This window comes from Puma concolor, chromosome D1 (genome assembly GCF_028749965.1).
Source record: "Puma concolor isolate L17-30 chromosome D1, mPumCon1.1.hap2, whole genome shotgun sequence".
In the NCBI taxonomy this organism is placed as follows: domain Eukaryota; kingdom Metazoa; phylum Chordata; class Mammalia; order Carnivora; family Felidae; genus Puma; species Puma concolor.
In genome coordinates, this window is record NC_141676.1 from 69,579,732 (window position 1) to 69,595,772 (window position 16,041).

Consider the following 16,041-nt stretch of genomic DNA (forward strand, 5'->3'; position numbering starts at 1 on the left):
ATTAGAATATTATCAAATATATCATTAGGGAAAGGTTAATCTATTTAGTCCTCAACACGGCCTCTCTTCCCTCCCTCAACTTTCTGCTAAAGGACTTTCCGTCTGTCAGAATCTCACTTTGAATTCTTAAAATGTATAACATCAGGATATAAAGTACAATGATATTGTACTAAAAAGACTGATTTTTAAGAAAACTGTAAAAAGTAGGATAAGACTTGGTGAAAAGTCCATGAAAGTCCTCAAAGACAAAGAAGCTAGAACAATGACTTATCAATGACTCACAGAGCTGATACACATCAATACTACTACTTTAAAAGTAGCATTTTATTGCTAGCATAAGTATTCCATAGGGCACAAATTTTTTAAAATGTACTTACTCCATAATTACTTAACATTTAAACTACTCTTAAAGACACTGGTCATATAATGAGAACACAAATACAATCAAAATACAAAATAATTTAGTATATAAATCTGGGCATTAATCAAAAGGTTCCCAGATTTCTAGACTTACCAATTTAACAGCATTTTAAAGCGTACAAGCTGTTTAAGAATTTTACCATGGGCTCACTGCTTCTTCTCATAACTCCTTACAACTAAGAACTGATTTTATCTACTCAAGAAAGACAAAAATTTACCATATTTACTTATGTGCCCATCTGTGAGAAGTATACATATTGTTCTTTAAATCACTGTGGAAACGGTATCTTGGCTTTATTTCCAAACTTTAGAAAATACATGGAATAATAATTTATAACTAGGATAGCATATCAAATTCCTATTTTTTCCTCTTATTTTGTCTTAGCTTTGTAGATTTTGGTGATTATCAGAGATAAGCCTATCCTTTATATTAATCCATTCATTACTATGTGTAAAGAAAGGAACCATTTCCTGAGGTCCCTAAGGGCATCAATCTGTGTAATTACAATACTATTATTACCTAAAAGTAGAAAAGGTTTGAAAGGATATTAAGTAATCCAGAGCTAGTACTTCAAATTTAAAGTCTCTAGGTATACATAAGCGAAAAGTAAAATGACTATTTTTAATAAATTGTAATAGCTGACAGGCTACCAGGGAAGAAAGCAACGTATTTCACAGTAATAATCTTTTAAGTAGGGAATGTGTATAAAACATGTTGAAGGTAAGAGTTCTGCATTATCATTTCAATGAACATTATCAACTTAATAGCCTTTTATCCCAAGTCACTTTTGGGGAGACTGTTAGGATTTAATTTTTAGTAGTTACTTAAAGATAAAAAAACTAGGATCACCATTTCAAAAGGAAAATTTAGGGACAAAAAAAAGATAAACAGGCTCTCTGAGTTAAGGTTAACTGTATGAAACAATCATGATATTGAACTGCCTACTCTTTCATTTCACCAAGGCCCAGTGAAAAACTCTGCCACTGACCGGCACTAATTCATAGTTTAACATTTAGAAACCACTGCCCTACACGGCAAATCTCAGAAGAACAATAATAAATTAACTGAAAGTACAGGATGAACAAGCTTTGGGGACAAAAAGGCATTCCAAACACCTTCCAGAAAAATTTACTGTTTTGTTAACAGATTTTGGTGGTAGTTCCAAAATAAATTAGACCTCATACTTTTTGTGAAAGTAACTTCTATTTATTAAACCCTATTAAACACTATCCAAAAGCTTTATAAACAGTATTATTATTTAAATCTCACAACAACCCCATAAATAGTTATTATTATTCTCATTTTTACGGATGAGGAAACAAGGAGATTAAACAATTTACTCAAGATCAATGATTTAATAAGTGGCAAAACCAAGACTTAAACCCCAAATTGCCTGATTCCAAAATCTTTTAGGTGTTTTCAGTTTATCCCAAATATTTCATATTATATAAACTAGTTAGTAGAAAATTTTATTATTACAGCTATAGTATTTATTCATCAGGACTATTAAAATTGTATGACCTTCTTGAGCTTTTCAAAGCAAATGCTGGGCTTAAAAAGTGAAGAACCCATGGTAATTTTAAAACCTGAAAGCAATGAAAGAAGTGTTAAGACTGTATCTGATAATTAAATAATAATTTGGGTAAAAAGTCCATTGCAAATATTAAGGGAGCTGCATACACAAGAAGGTTTTAATAGTTTCAATGATAACTCTATGTACCAGGCATAGTGCCAGATGTTATATTGTCATATACGTAAACTTCATGACAATCCTATCACCCATTATTATCCTATTTTTCATTGGCTTAGAAATGTTAAATACTTGTTTCAAATCATACAGGTAAGAAAGTAAACTGGAATTCAAAAAGGAACTCAAACGTAAATTCACTGGATTCTAAACACATACTTTCCATCAAATGTCCTCATAAATTTCATTTTTATTTATTTAATTTTTTTAAGTAGGCTCTACACCCAGCATGGAGCCGAACGCAGGGTTCAAACTCAGGACCCTTAGATCAGGACCTGAGCCGACATCAAGAGTTAGATGCTAAACCGACTGAGCCACCCAGGCGCCTCATAAATTCCATTTTTAAATCCTTTAATCATGTCCAACTCTGCCAGTTGTTTAGTTGTGTTAAACATACTTTTTAATACCAACTGACCTAAGGTAATCAGTGCAAAAAAAAAAAAAAAATCAGCTGGATTTTGAGGTTTCATCACTACTGCACTGGCCTAGAATATGTGTGCAAAGACAGAAATGAGTATCAAGTTGGCCATGCCTCTCTGGAAATGGTTTCCCATTTCTACGGTCTTGCATAGTGCTAGAAAAGCATACTTGTTTCCAACAGAACCTCCCTACACCTGTGCCACAACTGATCGAGTCAAAATTACTTAGTGTTTGTTCTATCACTAACATCTATACAAAGGGCTTTAATAAAATTCCATAAGCTTGTAATATTAAAATGTTATAAATTCCTCTGAAAATGTGAACCTTTTGAGTATGGGCTAAAGTAGGAAGATGACAAAGTATCCATTCACAAAACAATCCTGTGTTTAATCAAGGAAAACAAAATTAGGCAAAAAAGCTGTTATTCAAAAGATTTTTTTCTTACAAAATTAAAAAAACAAACCTCATTTTAAGGCAAATAACAACAGAAACTCCCTCCTGCATAAACAGATGATCTTAAGAGATACCATTACCTACCTCCAAATAAACCAGCTACAGCAGAAGACTCATGGCACATAAGGGTAGAATCAGGATAAGCCTGAGTGCCACAAAAAGAATCTGACAAGGCATACATGGGGGGAAAAAGAACAGGAAAAAAAAAAAAAAAAAAAAGAGAGAGAGAGAGAGAGAGAAATGAGGAGGAACAGTTAAGAGTAGAATGGAGTAATTAAAAACAAACAAAACAAAAACAAAAACAGGAGAGTCCAAGCTCTTAGTGTTCTTTAAATTACAACCTACTTTAAAAAAAAAAAAAAGCGCCTGTCTCCATTATGAGTGTTATATTTAAAATATATCCACAACAAAATTTTGAAATAACCAACACTGCATTTCCTTAGAGAAATAAGAAGCAGTTGGCTTTTGTCAATATTAACATGTCTTCTGCTGTCTTCTTTTAATGATGAGTAAGTAGGCCTGAACAAGGTCACAGACATGGACAATCCACTTTTCTGGACTTATAATTGCTTTAATAAGGAGTAGATAGTACAGTGAGCATCACATCACCAGATTAATATCTTCCTCTGGAAGGGTTAGAGGGTGTCTAGGTAGCTATTCTGTGGTTTTTCTGGGTCATTCTTAATCCTATAAAGAAGAAGCTGGCAAATTACAGCCAGTGGCCTATTTTTATATGGCTGTGTGAGCTAAAAATGGTTTTTACATTTTTAAAGGGTTGTTTTTAAAAATGAAAGAAAACAAAAGAAGAATATACAACAGGGATTTTACGTATCTTGTAAAGCCTGAAATTATTTACTATCTGCCCCTTTACACAAAAAGTTTACTGACCACTGTTCTAGAGCAGTACTATCCTACAGAACTTTCTAATAACAGAAATGTTTTATAAATCTGCTCTGTCCAATATGGGAGCCACCAGTCACATGTGCCACTGAACAACAGAAATGTGGCTAATACAGCTAAGGAAGTAAAATTTTAACTTTAACATTTAATTTCAATTAATTAGATAGAGCTTAAATGACGTAGCTAGTGGCTAATTAGACAATATATCTCTGGGAATGACATATTTTGGGTGGTCCTTTCATGCTCTTAATACTCTAAGAAAACTTAGAATTTTTATTATACAAACGTACTTCTCAGGAACTTTTAATATGGATTAAAAGCCTTCTTATTAAAAAGCCTCTTGGGGCGCCTGGGTGGCGCAGTCGGTTAAGCGTCCAACTTCAGCCAGGTCACGATCTCGCAGTCCGGGAGTTCGAGCCCTGCGTCGGGCTCTGGGCTGATGGCTCAGAGCCTGGAGCCTGTTTCTGATTCTGTGTCTCCCTCTCTCTCTGCCCCTCCCCCGTTCATGCTCTGTCTCTCTCTGTCCCAAAAATAAAATAAATAAATGTTGAAAAAAAAATTTTTTTAATAAAAAAAAAATAAAAAGCCTCTTCTTAGGATAGGCATTAATCAGCAAACTATAGGTGCAGGTCTTTGTAAATAAAAATTTATTGGAACACAACCAAACAACATGTTTATGTACTGTCTATGGCTACTTTCATGCTATAAAGCCAAAGCTGGTAGCTACAACAGAGACTATGTGGTTTGTGAGCCGAAAATATTTACAATCTGACCCTTTAAGAAAAAGTGTGCTGATCCTTGTTCTATACTAATGCCTAACAGTCTAAACCACATGTGTGATTTTTATTTTGCCATTCTGTAGTCATTTTTACAAAAAGGTAAGTACTTTCTTTTTGCTTATGAAAAAAATACCTTTTACAAAAAGGTAAGTACTTATTTTTTGCTTATGAAAAAATCTTGGCAGATTTGTTTGTTTTTTAAATTATACTTGATACTTTAGTCCGCACATCCATAAAGGAAAGGGCAATGTAGAGCAAAGCTATAAAGGTCTCCTGCTTTGAGCTTTTGCTCCTACTAGCTGGGTTGTCTTAGTGTATTAACTTTTCTGGGGACTCAGGCGATCCATCCAGAAAATGACAGTAATTATCTTACCAATATGAGAGTTGAAACTTGACCAAACATTCTCTGGAGGTCTTTGTAAGCCCTAAACCACCAATTCTATCATTTTATCTTCAAATGCACCAACTCACCTTGGCACACATGGCCATCAAACTTTATTTTCTGTGCTTTCTGGTCTTCCTCTTGCCCAAACCCATGGGCTCCAACTTAAGAAACATTTGGAAAATGACATTTCTAGTATATTCCTTTTGTTACAGACTTTCCTTGGATACCTTTTATATATTTTTACTCTTCTATTTCAATGTGAAATAGCAACGGCCTTTAGCACTTAAGTTTACTGACCTCCATTCTACCCCTCTTCGGTGAATAGAAGATTGACAGCCTGAAACATATGCACTGCTCTGACTTAAACGATGGAAATGATAGCCCCAAAGCAAAGATACCTTTCATACCCCAAATTAAAACAACTGACTTAAAAAGACACAAGAAACCATATTTACTAAATATATACTAGTTCACATTCAGTAAGCATAAAGAAAATACAAACTTCTTAGAAAACCTGATTCAAAAGATAACTCTAGTAACCCTTTATTACCAGGCAAATAAGGTACTATATTTCAAAATTTTGTGAAGAGTAACAGAATGTGAAATTGCGTTTCAACCACTTTTTATTTAATTTGTAATGAATTACAATGACATACAGGAATTACTGTAATTAATTATTATAATTTGGAGCTATAAGACTAGTTATATATAACTAGGGCACCTGCCTTGGAACTCTCTCAAATCTCCAACTATTGTTTTCTCGTCACCTCCCTTCTGCCCCATTAGCTATATAGAACAGAATGTTCAGAATATGGCCACATGATCTCTTTAGGGTACACAGATAACTTTCTGCATGCTGCTTTAAACAAAGATTTAAATTTACATCACTTTAAGCTGTTTCTCTGAATCGAATAAAAGCAATTTCACCAACTTTTAAGGAGCGTTTATCATCTTTTTGGAGGTTCAAAAACATTAATTTCAGGTTAGTGTATATTCAAAAACTTACATTTTCCTGTATTAACTCTAGAATGAAATTCTACCATTTTATGGATTTTTATACCACAATTAAATGCAATTTAGTCAAGTTGTTTTTTATTTTCTACTTGTCATTTATCTCCAAGCTAACAATGAAGTAAACCCTTAAGAATGGGACAGGGCGCCTGGGTGGCTGACTCGATTAAACTGACTCTAGATTTCAGCTCAGGTCATGATATCAGGGTTTGTGAGCTGGGGCCCTGTATGGCGATGACAGTGCGGAGCTGTCTTGTGATTCTCTCTCTCTCTCTCTCTCTCTCTCTCTCTGCCCCTCTCCCGCTCATGTGTGCCCATGTGCTCTCTAAATAAATAAACTTAAAAAAACACAAAAGAATGAGACATATAGTATGTATTTATTTGAGACAATCTAAAATAGTACTATTCACAGTATTAAAAAAAAAAAAAAAAAGAGTTAGCTACTAAGAGTGATTAACTACCCTCTGTCCCAAACACAGAGGGGGAAAAACAGAAGCATGCATAAACATGTTGGTAACTTTTAAGAGATGTTACCCTATAACCAACTCTTCGAATTAATAAAATGTGGCAAATGATGTTAGACAGCTTGAGCATCACACTAATATGATAGATAACAAAACACTAAAAAAAGCACAACTTCAAAGGAAATTTTCTTTCCTAAAAACTTGGATTAAATAAAATTAGGGATACTAGTGTTAATTTAAAAATCTCACTACATTAATGCTATTTATTTTATTTTAAAATTTGATATTAAAATCCAAAATTATTGCAGTGCCTTAAAAATAATTGATGAATACGTAAAAAATACTTAGGCAGTATAAACATTAATTGGAAAGAAAGGTTAAATTGTACTTTACCAACAAACATTTCATGAGTAGGTGTCCTAGTAGTAAAAGTGGATACATCTGAAGAAATGGGAAGGTGAACATCACCACTACTTTTTGTGAGGAAAGGATTTAAGCTTGGAATGGCATCATCAACAGCATCTACAGTAGCAGAGAAAGGATCTGTGCAGTCCAAGTGCATTACAGCAAAATGAAGAAAGGAAGTAAATTAATTAGTATTGCAATTAGTCAAAAGATGCAAAGTGAAAAGTAGTAGCTATATTATTGTTTATTAATCTCAGTGCAAAATACCTAATCATCAACATCAAGATGGAAGAACTACATTTAATTATTTTAAAATGAATCCTCAGAAGAAAACATTTATGTTTCCAATTAACATTGGTAGCATACTAAGGATAGATCTGCTTTCCAACATCAGGAAGCAAATAGTCAGATAGTTAAAAAAGAGAAAGAAACAAAATGCATCTATAAAAGAGCCACCCACCCTGGACCATGTTCCCTGCCCTAGGTGGGAATGCATTGGTTTTCATGGCATAGCTATGTTTACTCAAATAACAGACATAAACAATCAATATGTGTGTGGTATTGAGTAAAATTTCAAAAACAAAGAGAATCAGGGGTCAAGGGGTATTTCTAACAGGTGGAGGTAACTCGTGTATAGGTTCAGAGGTAAGAAATTTAAAAATACAGATGAAAAGGTCTAATGATTTAGAAAAAGGAAAGGAATTTTAGAAAAATGAAGAACAGAGGCATGAGTGGTGGCCATTTAGTAAACTGGGAACTGCTCTGAAGGTCCAGTTAAGGATTCTAAAGCCAAATCATTAAGCCTTTAAACGATTTGCTGAAGGGATGCCTGGGTGGCTCAGTCGGTTGTTAAACGTGTGACTCTTGATTTTGGCTCAGGTCATGATCTCACGGTTTCTAGGATGGAGGCCTGCGTGGAGCTCTGCACTGACAGTGCAGAGTCTCCTTGGGATTCACTGTCTCCCTCTCTCCACACCTCCCCCATCTGCACTCTCTCTCAAAATAAATAAACTTAAAAAAAAAATAAATAAATGATTTGCTGAAAAATAACAAAAGTATTGTTCCATTAGAATAGTACAAAATATATATTATTACCAAATCCTACCGTAAAGTTATTTTTAGAATCAGATAATTACTTTACCTATACCTCATTCAAGATAATCATCATTCTAATGATTGAAAGCTACTCATCCTACCTTAAGTAAACGAGGAGAGAAAAAATAAAACGCAGCAGAAATACTTTTAACCTGTACTTCCTGTACTTTTAACCAGCAGCCTGTTCTTGCCTATCCTTGTCTAGTTTGTGATCCTCACTTAACAATGTAGTAAGCACTGTATTTTACCCTAAGACTGACAGAGTAAGACAGCAAAGGGCTTAAGGACCAGCTCATTCACTATAAGCATACTTTCCCTAAAGTCAATAAATTCAAATCCTACAACTGGTTAAAAAAGAATACCAAGAAAATATTGAGATCAGTGGCTTATACAGAATCTTTTTATGAAACTTTAATTTTTGTATTATTTTTTTGTATTTTTTGTATAATTATTTTCTAGGAATTAATCATTTTTACAGAACATCAATTCACACCCCAAAATAAAGTCCTACAAATGTATCAAAATTCATTGATGTAGTGTTCAAACTCATATGATCACGTTTAACATCTTTCCCACCCCTCCAGTCCTGAATAAATGGAACAATGGATAGAAGAATCCAAAAAAGTAACTGAGAATTAAGAAGTAGAAAACAGATACAAGAAATGGGTTTTCTATACCAAAATAAAAATGTAATGATAACCAATCTAACTCCTTCCTGAGTAAGAAAGGAGATGCATTATGTTTACAGCTGATCAATTTGCTGAAAGTACTATTTTAAAATACTGAATAGTGGTATGGAGTTTTTGAAGTATATCATACATTGTTAGACTCAAAACATCTCTCTAGTTTTCCATGCCTTTGGCTATGAGAGAAGTCTTTCAAAAAAACACATTTTTCTATTACCAATCTATTGGTATATGAGAAAAGACATGTTTGGGAAAAGTTGTTACTTATCTGCTACTCTAACGAATGCTTAAGTTTTACCTAAGTACTTATTATCAATCATCTTCTATTATATGAAACATCCTAGAGAAGAATATACAGAACCATGTAAGAATGCCGTATTTAGGTCAATCAGACAATAAGAAAAAATCAGTTCTTAATCTACTTGACAAAACACGAGGTAATCTAGATGATGTTAATCTGTTAGTGAACACTATACTATCAATAATAAAAAAAGGGCGCCTGGGTGGCTCAGTCGGTTAAGCGTCCGACTTCAGCTCAGGTCATGATCTCACAGTTCTTGGGTTCAAGCCTCACGTTGGGCTCTATGCTGACAGCTGAGAGCCTGGAGCCTGTGTCAGATTCTGTGTCTCCCTCTCTCTCTGCCCCTCCCCTGTTCATGCTCTGTCTCTGTCTCAAGAATAAATAAATATCAAAAAAAATTTTTTTTAATAATAAAAACAAGTTCATTAAGATAAAAAAAATAATAATGTTTCAGCTATCCCAACTTAAACTTTATTTACCAGACTGGCAACTACTATAAATCCCCTAAACTTTTAAGAATAGTTTTTATCATTATTCATTTGATGGTTTAATTTTGTTACAACATTCAAAACTAATCCAAAAAGTTGAGGATCAAAATAGTGTTGAGGTCCTAAATACTGGATACCTACATTTACACAAAGACAAATGAGTTTTTCATATAGTGTTGTGTGTTTTGTGCCAGCTGTGAGTAAAGCAAATTAAACTTCAGAAAGGATAATTCTTTTTTGCCTGAATTAAACTTTGAAATCTTGCTTAAAATATACATCAGTGCATTGAACTGACAATATTGTGTATTTTTAGATATGCTGTGACACTAAATTTTAAAGGTGATATAAACTTAAATATTCTCACCTATTAGTATTCAACACCAAGTGCTTGTTGAGACTCCAAACCATTTCTTGAAAAATCAAAGGCTCATTAATAAATGCAATGAGGGGAACAGAAGAGCTTGTGTTCTCTCATGTTCATTTTTAGGTGGAATCTTAAATGCCTTTTATATAAACATGCAAACCGTACTTCCCTTTAACTCTACATTCCTAACTTATCTGTGGTGCTTGGGATAAGAACTAAGTTAATACCAATTCTGTTTTAAAAATACCAAATTTGTTGTTTAAAACCATTTTTAGCAAATGAAAGCAAGAGAAACATAGAATAAGATCCTATCTTTGTTTTACCACATGGTATAAAAGCAGCATGATGTAAAATGTCACATTATTTCAAATGTTTAGGTAAATGGTTAATTTCAAAAAAAAAAATCTTTAACACTCTACTGTTATGATCAAAACATTTTATATACAGTTTAAGATTTATTTATCTTAGTCTAACTTTAATTTTAAAAATACAGTAAAAAATCTTAATCCGAATGTCCTCGATATAAAAAATACGCTGAATTAAAAAGTATTGAAAGTCTTCACTTAAAACACTCTTCAGCTATCCAATTATGCAGAAATCAAAACTCTAAAATTATCACCAGCTCAGAAACCAAGTATCTTTATATGAAAGTCAAGACAAGATATAATTCTTAAATTGAGAGGCTCATAGTAAAAATCACTGTCCTTTCCTCACATGTAATAAGCTTTTGGAAAAATAACAGTCAATTGCTACAGCCTCTGTTCCCACTGTACTTGATTTGTATTTTTAATACTTTTAACAGTCTCACTTGTACACAGAAAGCCTAATGTTAAAATATGAAGGAAATTTTGATGGAAATAATACAAAGAGTAAAATAACCTAAAACAGAAAACTAAAACTTGACTACATGTATTCCAACATACTGTTTTCAAAAACTGCTATGAAATAATTTCTTCTGGCAGGACATAAAACAATTCTTAGAGGCTGAAATTACTTGAAATTATTCTCCCACAATAATCGTCTACCCACCTTCATATAAGAGTTCAATAATCCCAAGCAGAAACTTTAACTTTTCATTATTAGAATTAACTCTCCAAACAAAACAACTTCACAGTTCAGTGTCTTTGAAATGTCCTATCAGTTCTCAATAAGCCTACTGTAAAACTTCTCACCTATTTTGAAAAACAACGTTCAGCCTTAACTTCGGAAAAAACAACTACATTGTTTTTTATAAAAGCGGGGGAGGGTGAAGCAAGTTAAAATTGTTTAAATGGCCATGTCAATTCTATTAAACTTTTCTAAAACAATTCACAGTAAGCAGAAAATACGTATGTAATTTTGCCGATTAAAAATCCTAAAATTAGGACTTATCATTGGGATATTAAGGAATTACTTTCAGATAAATAGTTCTAAAGTATTTATTGACTTTAAACTAGCTTACCATTTTTAGAAATTACTTCTTAATCGTAAGATTTAGCTAAATTAAACTAATCTTCTAAGTTAGTTTTTTAATCAAGCCATGGCTCACAAAATTAGTGTAGAAATCTAGTGTTCTAGTGTTTCACTATTCCTGTTCCCTGCCATATCTTGAACCAGAAATAAGCTGTCCAGAAAAGAAAGAAAACATCCACTCATTCAAAAAACATTAAAAATCAAAGCATCTAGGCATTGATAATACAGCACTGAACAAAATATTTAAAAAGCCCTGCCTTCACAGAGATTATGTTCTATTAAACTAAATAGAGCCTTAAGAATTAACTATAAAAAATAATGAAACAAAAAAGTTTTTAAGACTCCAATCATCAAAATATAGATGAAAAGTCTAGTTCATGTTAACATAAAAACTCACAACAATTAATTTATCTTGCTATAAGAGGTAAACTGATCAATTCAGATTTTACATGAGCAATGAAAATTTTAAGGTAGCTTGCCATTCTCTATAATTCTGCAGACAGCATCCTCTCAGAATATCTCCCCTTTCTGTCCCAAATAATTTTTGAGTGTCTGTAAAATAATACATATATGCAAAAAAAGCACCAAAACCAAGCAAATGGAATCACTTGAAAACATATTATATGTCTAAGCAAACCTGCTTAAAAACTGACAGGGACTAGGCTCAATCCTTCAAAGATGCCAGGTCAATGATCATGATACAGTCACCTTAAGATCAAAGAACTACTCCAGGGCAGCAAACATTCCTATTGCTATTAGGGGAAAATTCTTTGAATACCAAAATCTTAATGATCTAAATTAAAAGCTGTAAATACAAGTAGCATAAAGTTTGTCCTAACATTCCCAGTCAGAACACAGTTTATTGAGTAGTAACACTGTACGCGTTTTATTAGAATCTATCATATATTTACACAGCATGAGTTTTCTTCCCCCATTAGTCATTTTATTTTCTATACCAAAAGCACAATAACCCTTATGCATTTTCTGATTATGGAATAGATATTCAACATTGAAAGAATGATTTCATACTTCAATATACATTGGGTCCTTCCTTTTCACCTTCATTAAAACCTCATTTCATAATTTAATTGAACAGAAATTCTAAAATTACATTTACAAATACATGAATGTCTTCAAGGAACAAAATTACCTCACTGCCATTTTAAATATTTTTAAAGTTCACACGTATCAAATGTAACCAAAAAGTACACAAATGAGTGAAACACTACAGAATGCAGATGGGAAAGGCTTACATAACAAATAAAGTAGAATTCATTAATGCTTACCTCCCCATGTACTTGCTACCTGAGAAGTAGATGGCATAGGAAGTACAGATGGGTGAAAAGTTGGCTGTTGTAAATCAAGCAGATCATTTGGTAGCTTTGATGTGCTAGAAAATATTTTGAAAAGATTATTTATTTATTAGGTAAACCTTGCTGTATCGGCCACTCTCTTCTCCTGTCCCAGTAAATAAAAACATTAAAGTAAGAAAAGGCCCCAGTAATGTAAACCTCAAGAAGAGGAACAGTTTCAGCAAGGTAACAGTTGCATACCTTTAATATATACAACAGCATATCTATATTTATAGTAGCATATTTCTACGGAAGTCTGGAAAAAATATTCAAGTACCATATCTTAAATTTATATAGGATTCAAATAATTATACTATACCCCTTTTGGAATGTATCAGTGACTCTCCTGGGAAAATACTGATTTCCTTACGGAAATGTACCTAAACAACATGATTCTGAAATATGAAACATTATGGCAATTTTAATTTTTTTAAGGAAATTTGTTTTCTTTTTTTTTTTAATTTTTTTTTTCAACGTTTTTATTTATTTTTGGGACAGAGAGAGACAGAGCATGAACGGGGGAGGGGCAGAGAGAGAGGGAGACACAGAATCGGAAACAGGCTCCAGGCTCCGAGCCATCAGCCCAGAGCCTGACGCGGGGCTCGAACTCACGGACCGCGAGATCGTGACCTGGCTGAAGTCGGACGCTTAACCGACTGCGCCACCCAGGCGCCCCAGGAAATTTGTTTTCTTACTTTTAATCTTCAAAGAACTTCCATTACATTTGTAATACTAATCCCTCTAACAAAGCAAATTACCTGTTAATCTCACTTGCCCTGCTTCAATATCCAAACATATCAATAATACAGGAAAAAATTATACATGCATATGATATAAACTTATAACAGAGCCACCCCATTACACAACTACAGGGGGCATTATTTACATGATATGTATGACTTTTATGTGATTAAGGAATAACAACTAAAAAAAGATACCAGAGGAGTGCCTGGGTGGCTCAGTCAGTTAAGAAGCCAACTCCTGAATTCGGCTCAGGTCACGATCTCATGGTTTATGAGTTTGAGCCCAGGTCAGGCTCTGCACTGATGGCACAGAGCCTGCTTGGGATTCTCTGTCTCCCTCGCTCTCTGCCCCTCCCCAACTTGTGCTCTCTCAAAAATAAACATTAAAAAAAAGATCACAGAGTTTCCATGAATTGAAGCATTGTGGACAAAACAACATACATCATTTTTAACTTATACTTACTCAGAAACAAAATGTCTCTTCGATGTAAAAAACAGTTTTACAGATAAATAAAAATATAAATGCATTTAGTGCTTTGGGGGAGAAAAACAGAATAAGGCAATATGCATTCTGTTATAGGCTGTTAAGATCTGCCTTCAATTAGAATTAAAAAGGTAAAAACTAAGAGTGTATTAAGTGAAGCAAAAAATAGCCAAACTAGTTCTTTATCTAATAATTTTTTTCATTCTTAAACATTCAGCTTCTTTTCCATTTATTTCCCCTAAGACAGAGTTCTTTCTAAGGTCCTCAAGTGGGGACGCTTCATGGGTTCAAAGTTATTTTAATGGGGATTTAAAAAGGCAGCATGCCAAACAACAAACAAAACAAATGAGAAAACAATAATTATAAAGTTGAAAGGAAAACACTAAATTCAACAAACATCTATTAAGACTTTAGGGAACAGGCAGCAACTAAGTAAGTTACATTGAATGATGACAGGTCTCAGGTGGGAGGGAAGACCTTCTAAAGATGAGTTAATAATAAAATAAACAGCAACAACAACAAAATCAAAGATATTGTTTAAGATTGTGTGCTTTAGTATAAGACTGTGCTAAATCTTATGCTAGCCACATGGCAATCTGTTGGAAACAGAAAATCTTGGGCCTCACTTTATATCTACTGTATCAGAAACTCTGGGGGTGAGGTTCAGAAAGCTGTGGCTTTAGAATCTCTCCAGGTGATTCTGCTGCTTACTAAAGAATGAGAACCACTGACCTATACCATACAATACCTTATGTGGAAACAGGTTTAAAAAAAAAAAAAAAAATTAAGAAATAACAGCCAGGATTCAAACCAGAATCTGACTTCCAAACTTCTACTTTAAACCACTCTGAGGTAAAAGATAGGACAAATTTAAAATAAACCAATTATTTGAATTTTCCTGGAAATATTATTATTTCCATTATTAAATAGCTTCAATTATTGACACTGCAACAAGATTATTGATGTTGGCCTGGTAGGCCTCAATACCACAGAAATCTGACAACTAAACTCTTACGGTGTTCCAGAGTACGGAGTTTAACATAAGGCAATAAATAGACATGAAAGACATTTAATATCCAATGAAAGGATACTGTGAAATATATTACCATAACCCTATATGTACATATCCATATATATAAATGAAACATCTGCCCCATAGATTACCCACTACATTCCAATTAGTATAAATTTGTAACTTAGCCATTTTCCATTTCCTAAATATGCAAGGTATATACTCTTAACATTTTATATTTAATTATACCATTATCACCATTTATTAACACCACTGTGTGAACTTGTAAATTAAATTTGAAAAGCTCTTTCTATTAGAAGCCTTTAGATCTAAGTATTCAAAGGTAATCTTTACCTTCTCCACCTACCTGTTAGAAGAACTAGGGGTAGAAAATATGTCAATGGCTGGTGCAGTCATTATACCCCCTGCAGAGGTGGACACAGGAGAGGCTGCAGTTGTTAAAGAGGTATGAGGTTTCTTTGCAAGTTCTTTTAGGCGCTGTTCCTGTTGAGAAAGGGAACTAGCATAAGGAATCCAAAACCCGGATTTGTTTTCTGGCCACTGGAAAAAAAAGCATTATCTAATTGTGTTCTGATAGCAGAAAGGTGTTCTTGGTTTCATCAGTCAGTCAATGTCAGGATGAAAAATCAGATTATTGAGTTTCACCCCATTTGGATAACTATCATTAAGTTAGTCTATTTAGAGGTTCCAATTCCTTTATGAACACCTGTACCTGTTTTTCCAAATAAAGAGAATGCAAACACCTACCTTTAAAGCTTTTAAACGAGCCTGTTCTTCCTCTAATGCTGCCTGCTTTTCCCTTTCATCCACTTTGGTTAGAGACAGGCCAGTGCTTGCCAGGGAAGAGACTGCGTTGGAAAGTGTTGTTGCCCTAGGAAATTGGACAAAGGTAATTTGGCTTTCTGCAACCTGGTTATAAAATGGTCTGGCAACACTGCCATGGATTGGTATTACAATTATGAATTTACCTTTTGGAGTAAAAATCAGTACTTCAGATAAAATATTCTACCTAGTGACCCACAGGATTATTAGCAATTAGCTAATTTATACAAATATTC

The 16,041-nt window shown here is 33.6% G+C and overlaps 1 protein-coding gene across 15 annotated transcripts in view; it reads right to left on the bottom strand.

The window, feature by feature from the left end:
• Positions 1-16,041, bottom strand: part of PICALM (phosphatidylinositol binding clathrin assembly protein) — a 102,193-nt gene that overhangs the window by 26,937 nt on the left and 59,215 nt on the right. For 4 of the 15 annotated variants that reach the window (XM_086678509.1, XM_086678511.1, XM_086678508.1 and 1 more), the window contains exons 10-14: positions 15,731-15,854; positions 15,330-15,466; positions 12,658-12,761; positions 6,974-7,123; positions 3,126-3,206 (exon numbers count right to left, since the gene is read on the bottom strand). In XM_086678509.1, coding sequence (XP_086534635.1) covers positions 3,126-3,206; positions 6,974-7,123; positions 12,658-12,761; positions 15,330-15,466; positions 15,731-15,854 — 596 coding nt within the window. The remainder of the gene's footprint in view (positions 1-3,125; positions 3,207-6,973; positions 7,124-12,657; positions 12,762-15,329; positions 15,467-15,730; positions 15,855-16,041) is intronic. The other 11 variants (XM_086678516.1, XM_086678514.1, XM_086678515.1 and 8 more) reach the window with 4 other exon arrangements.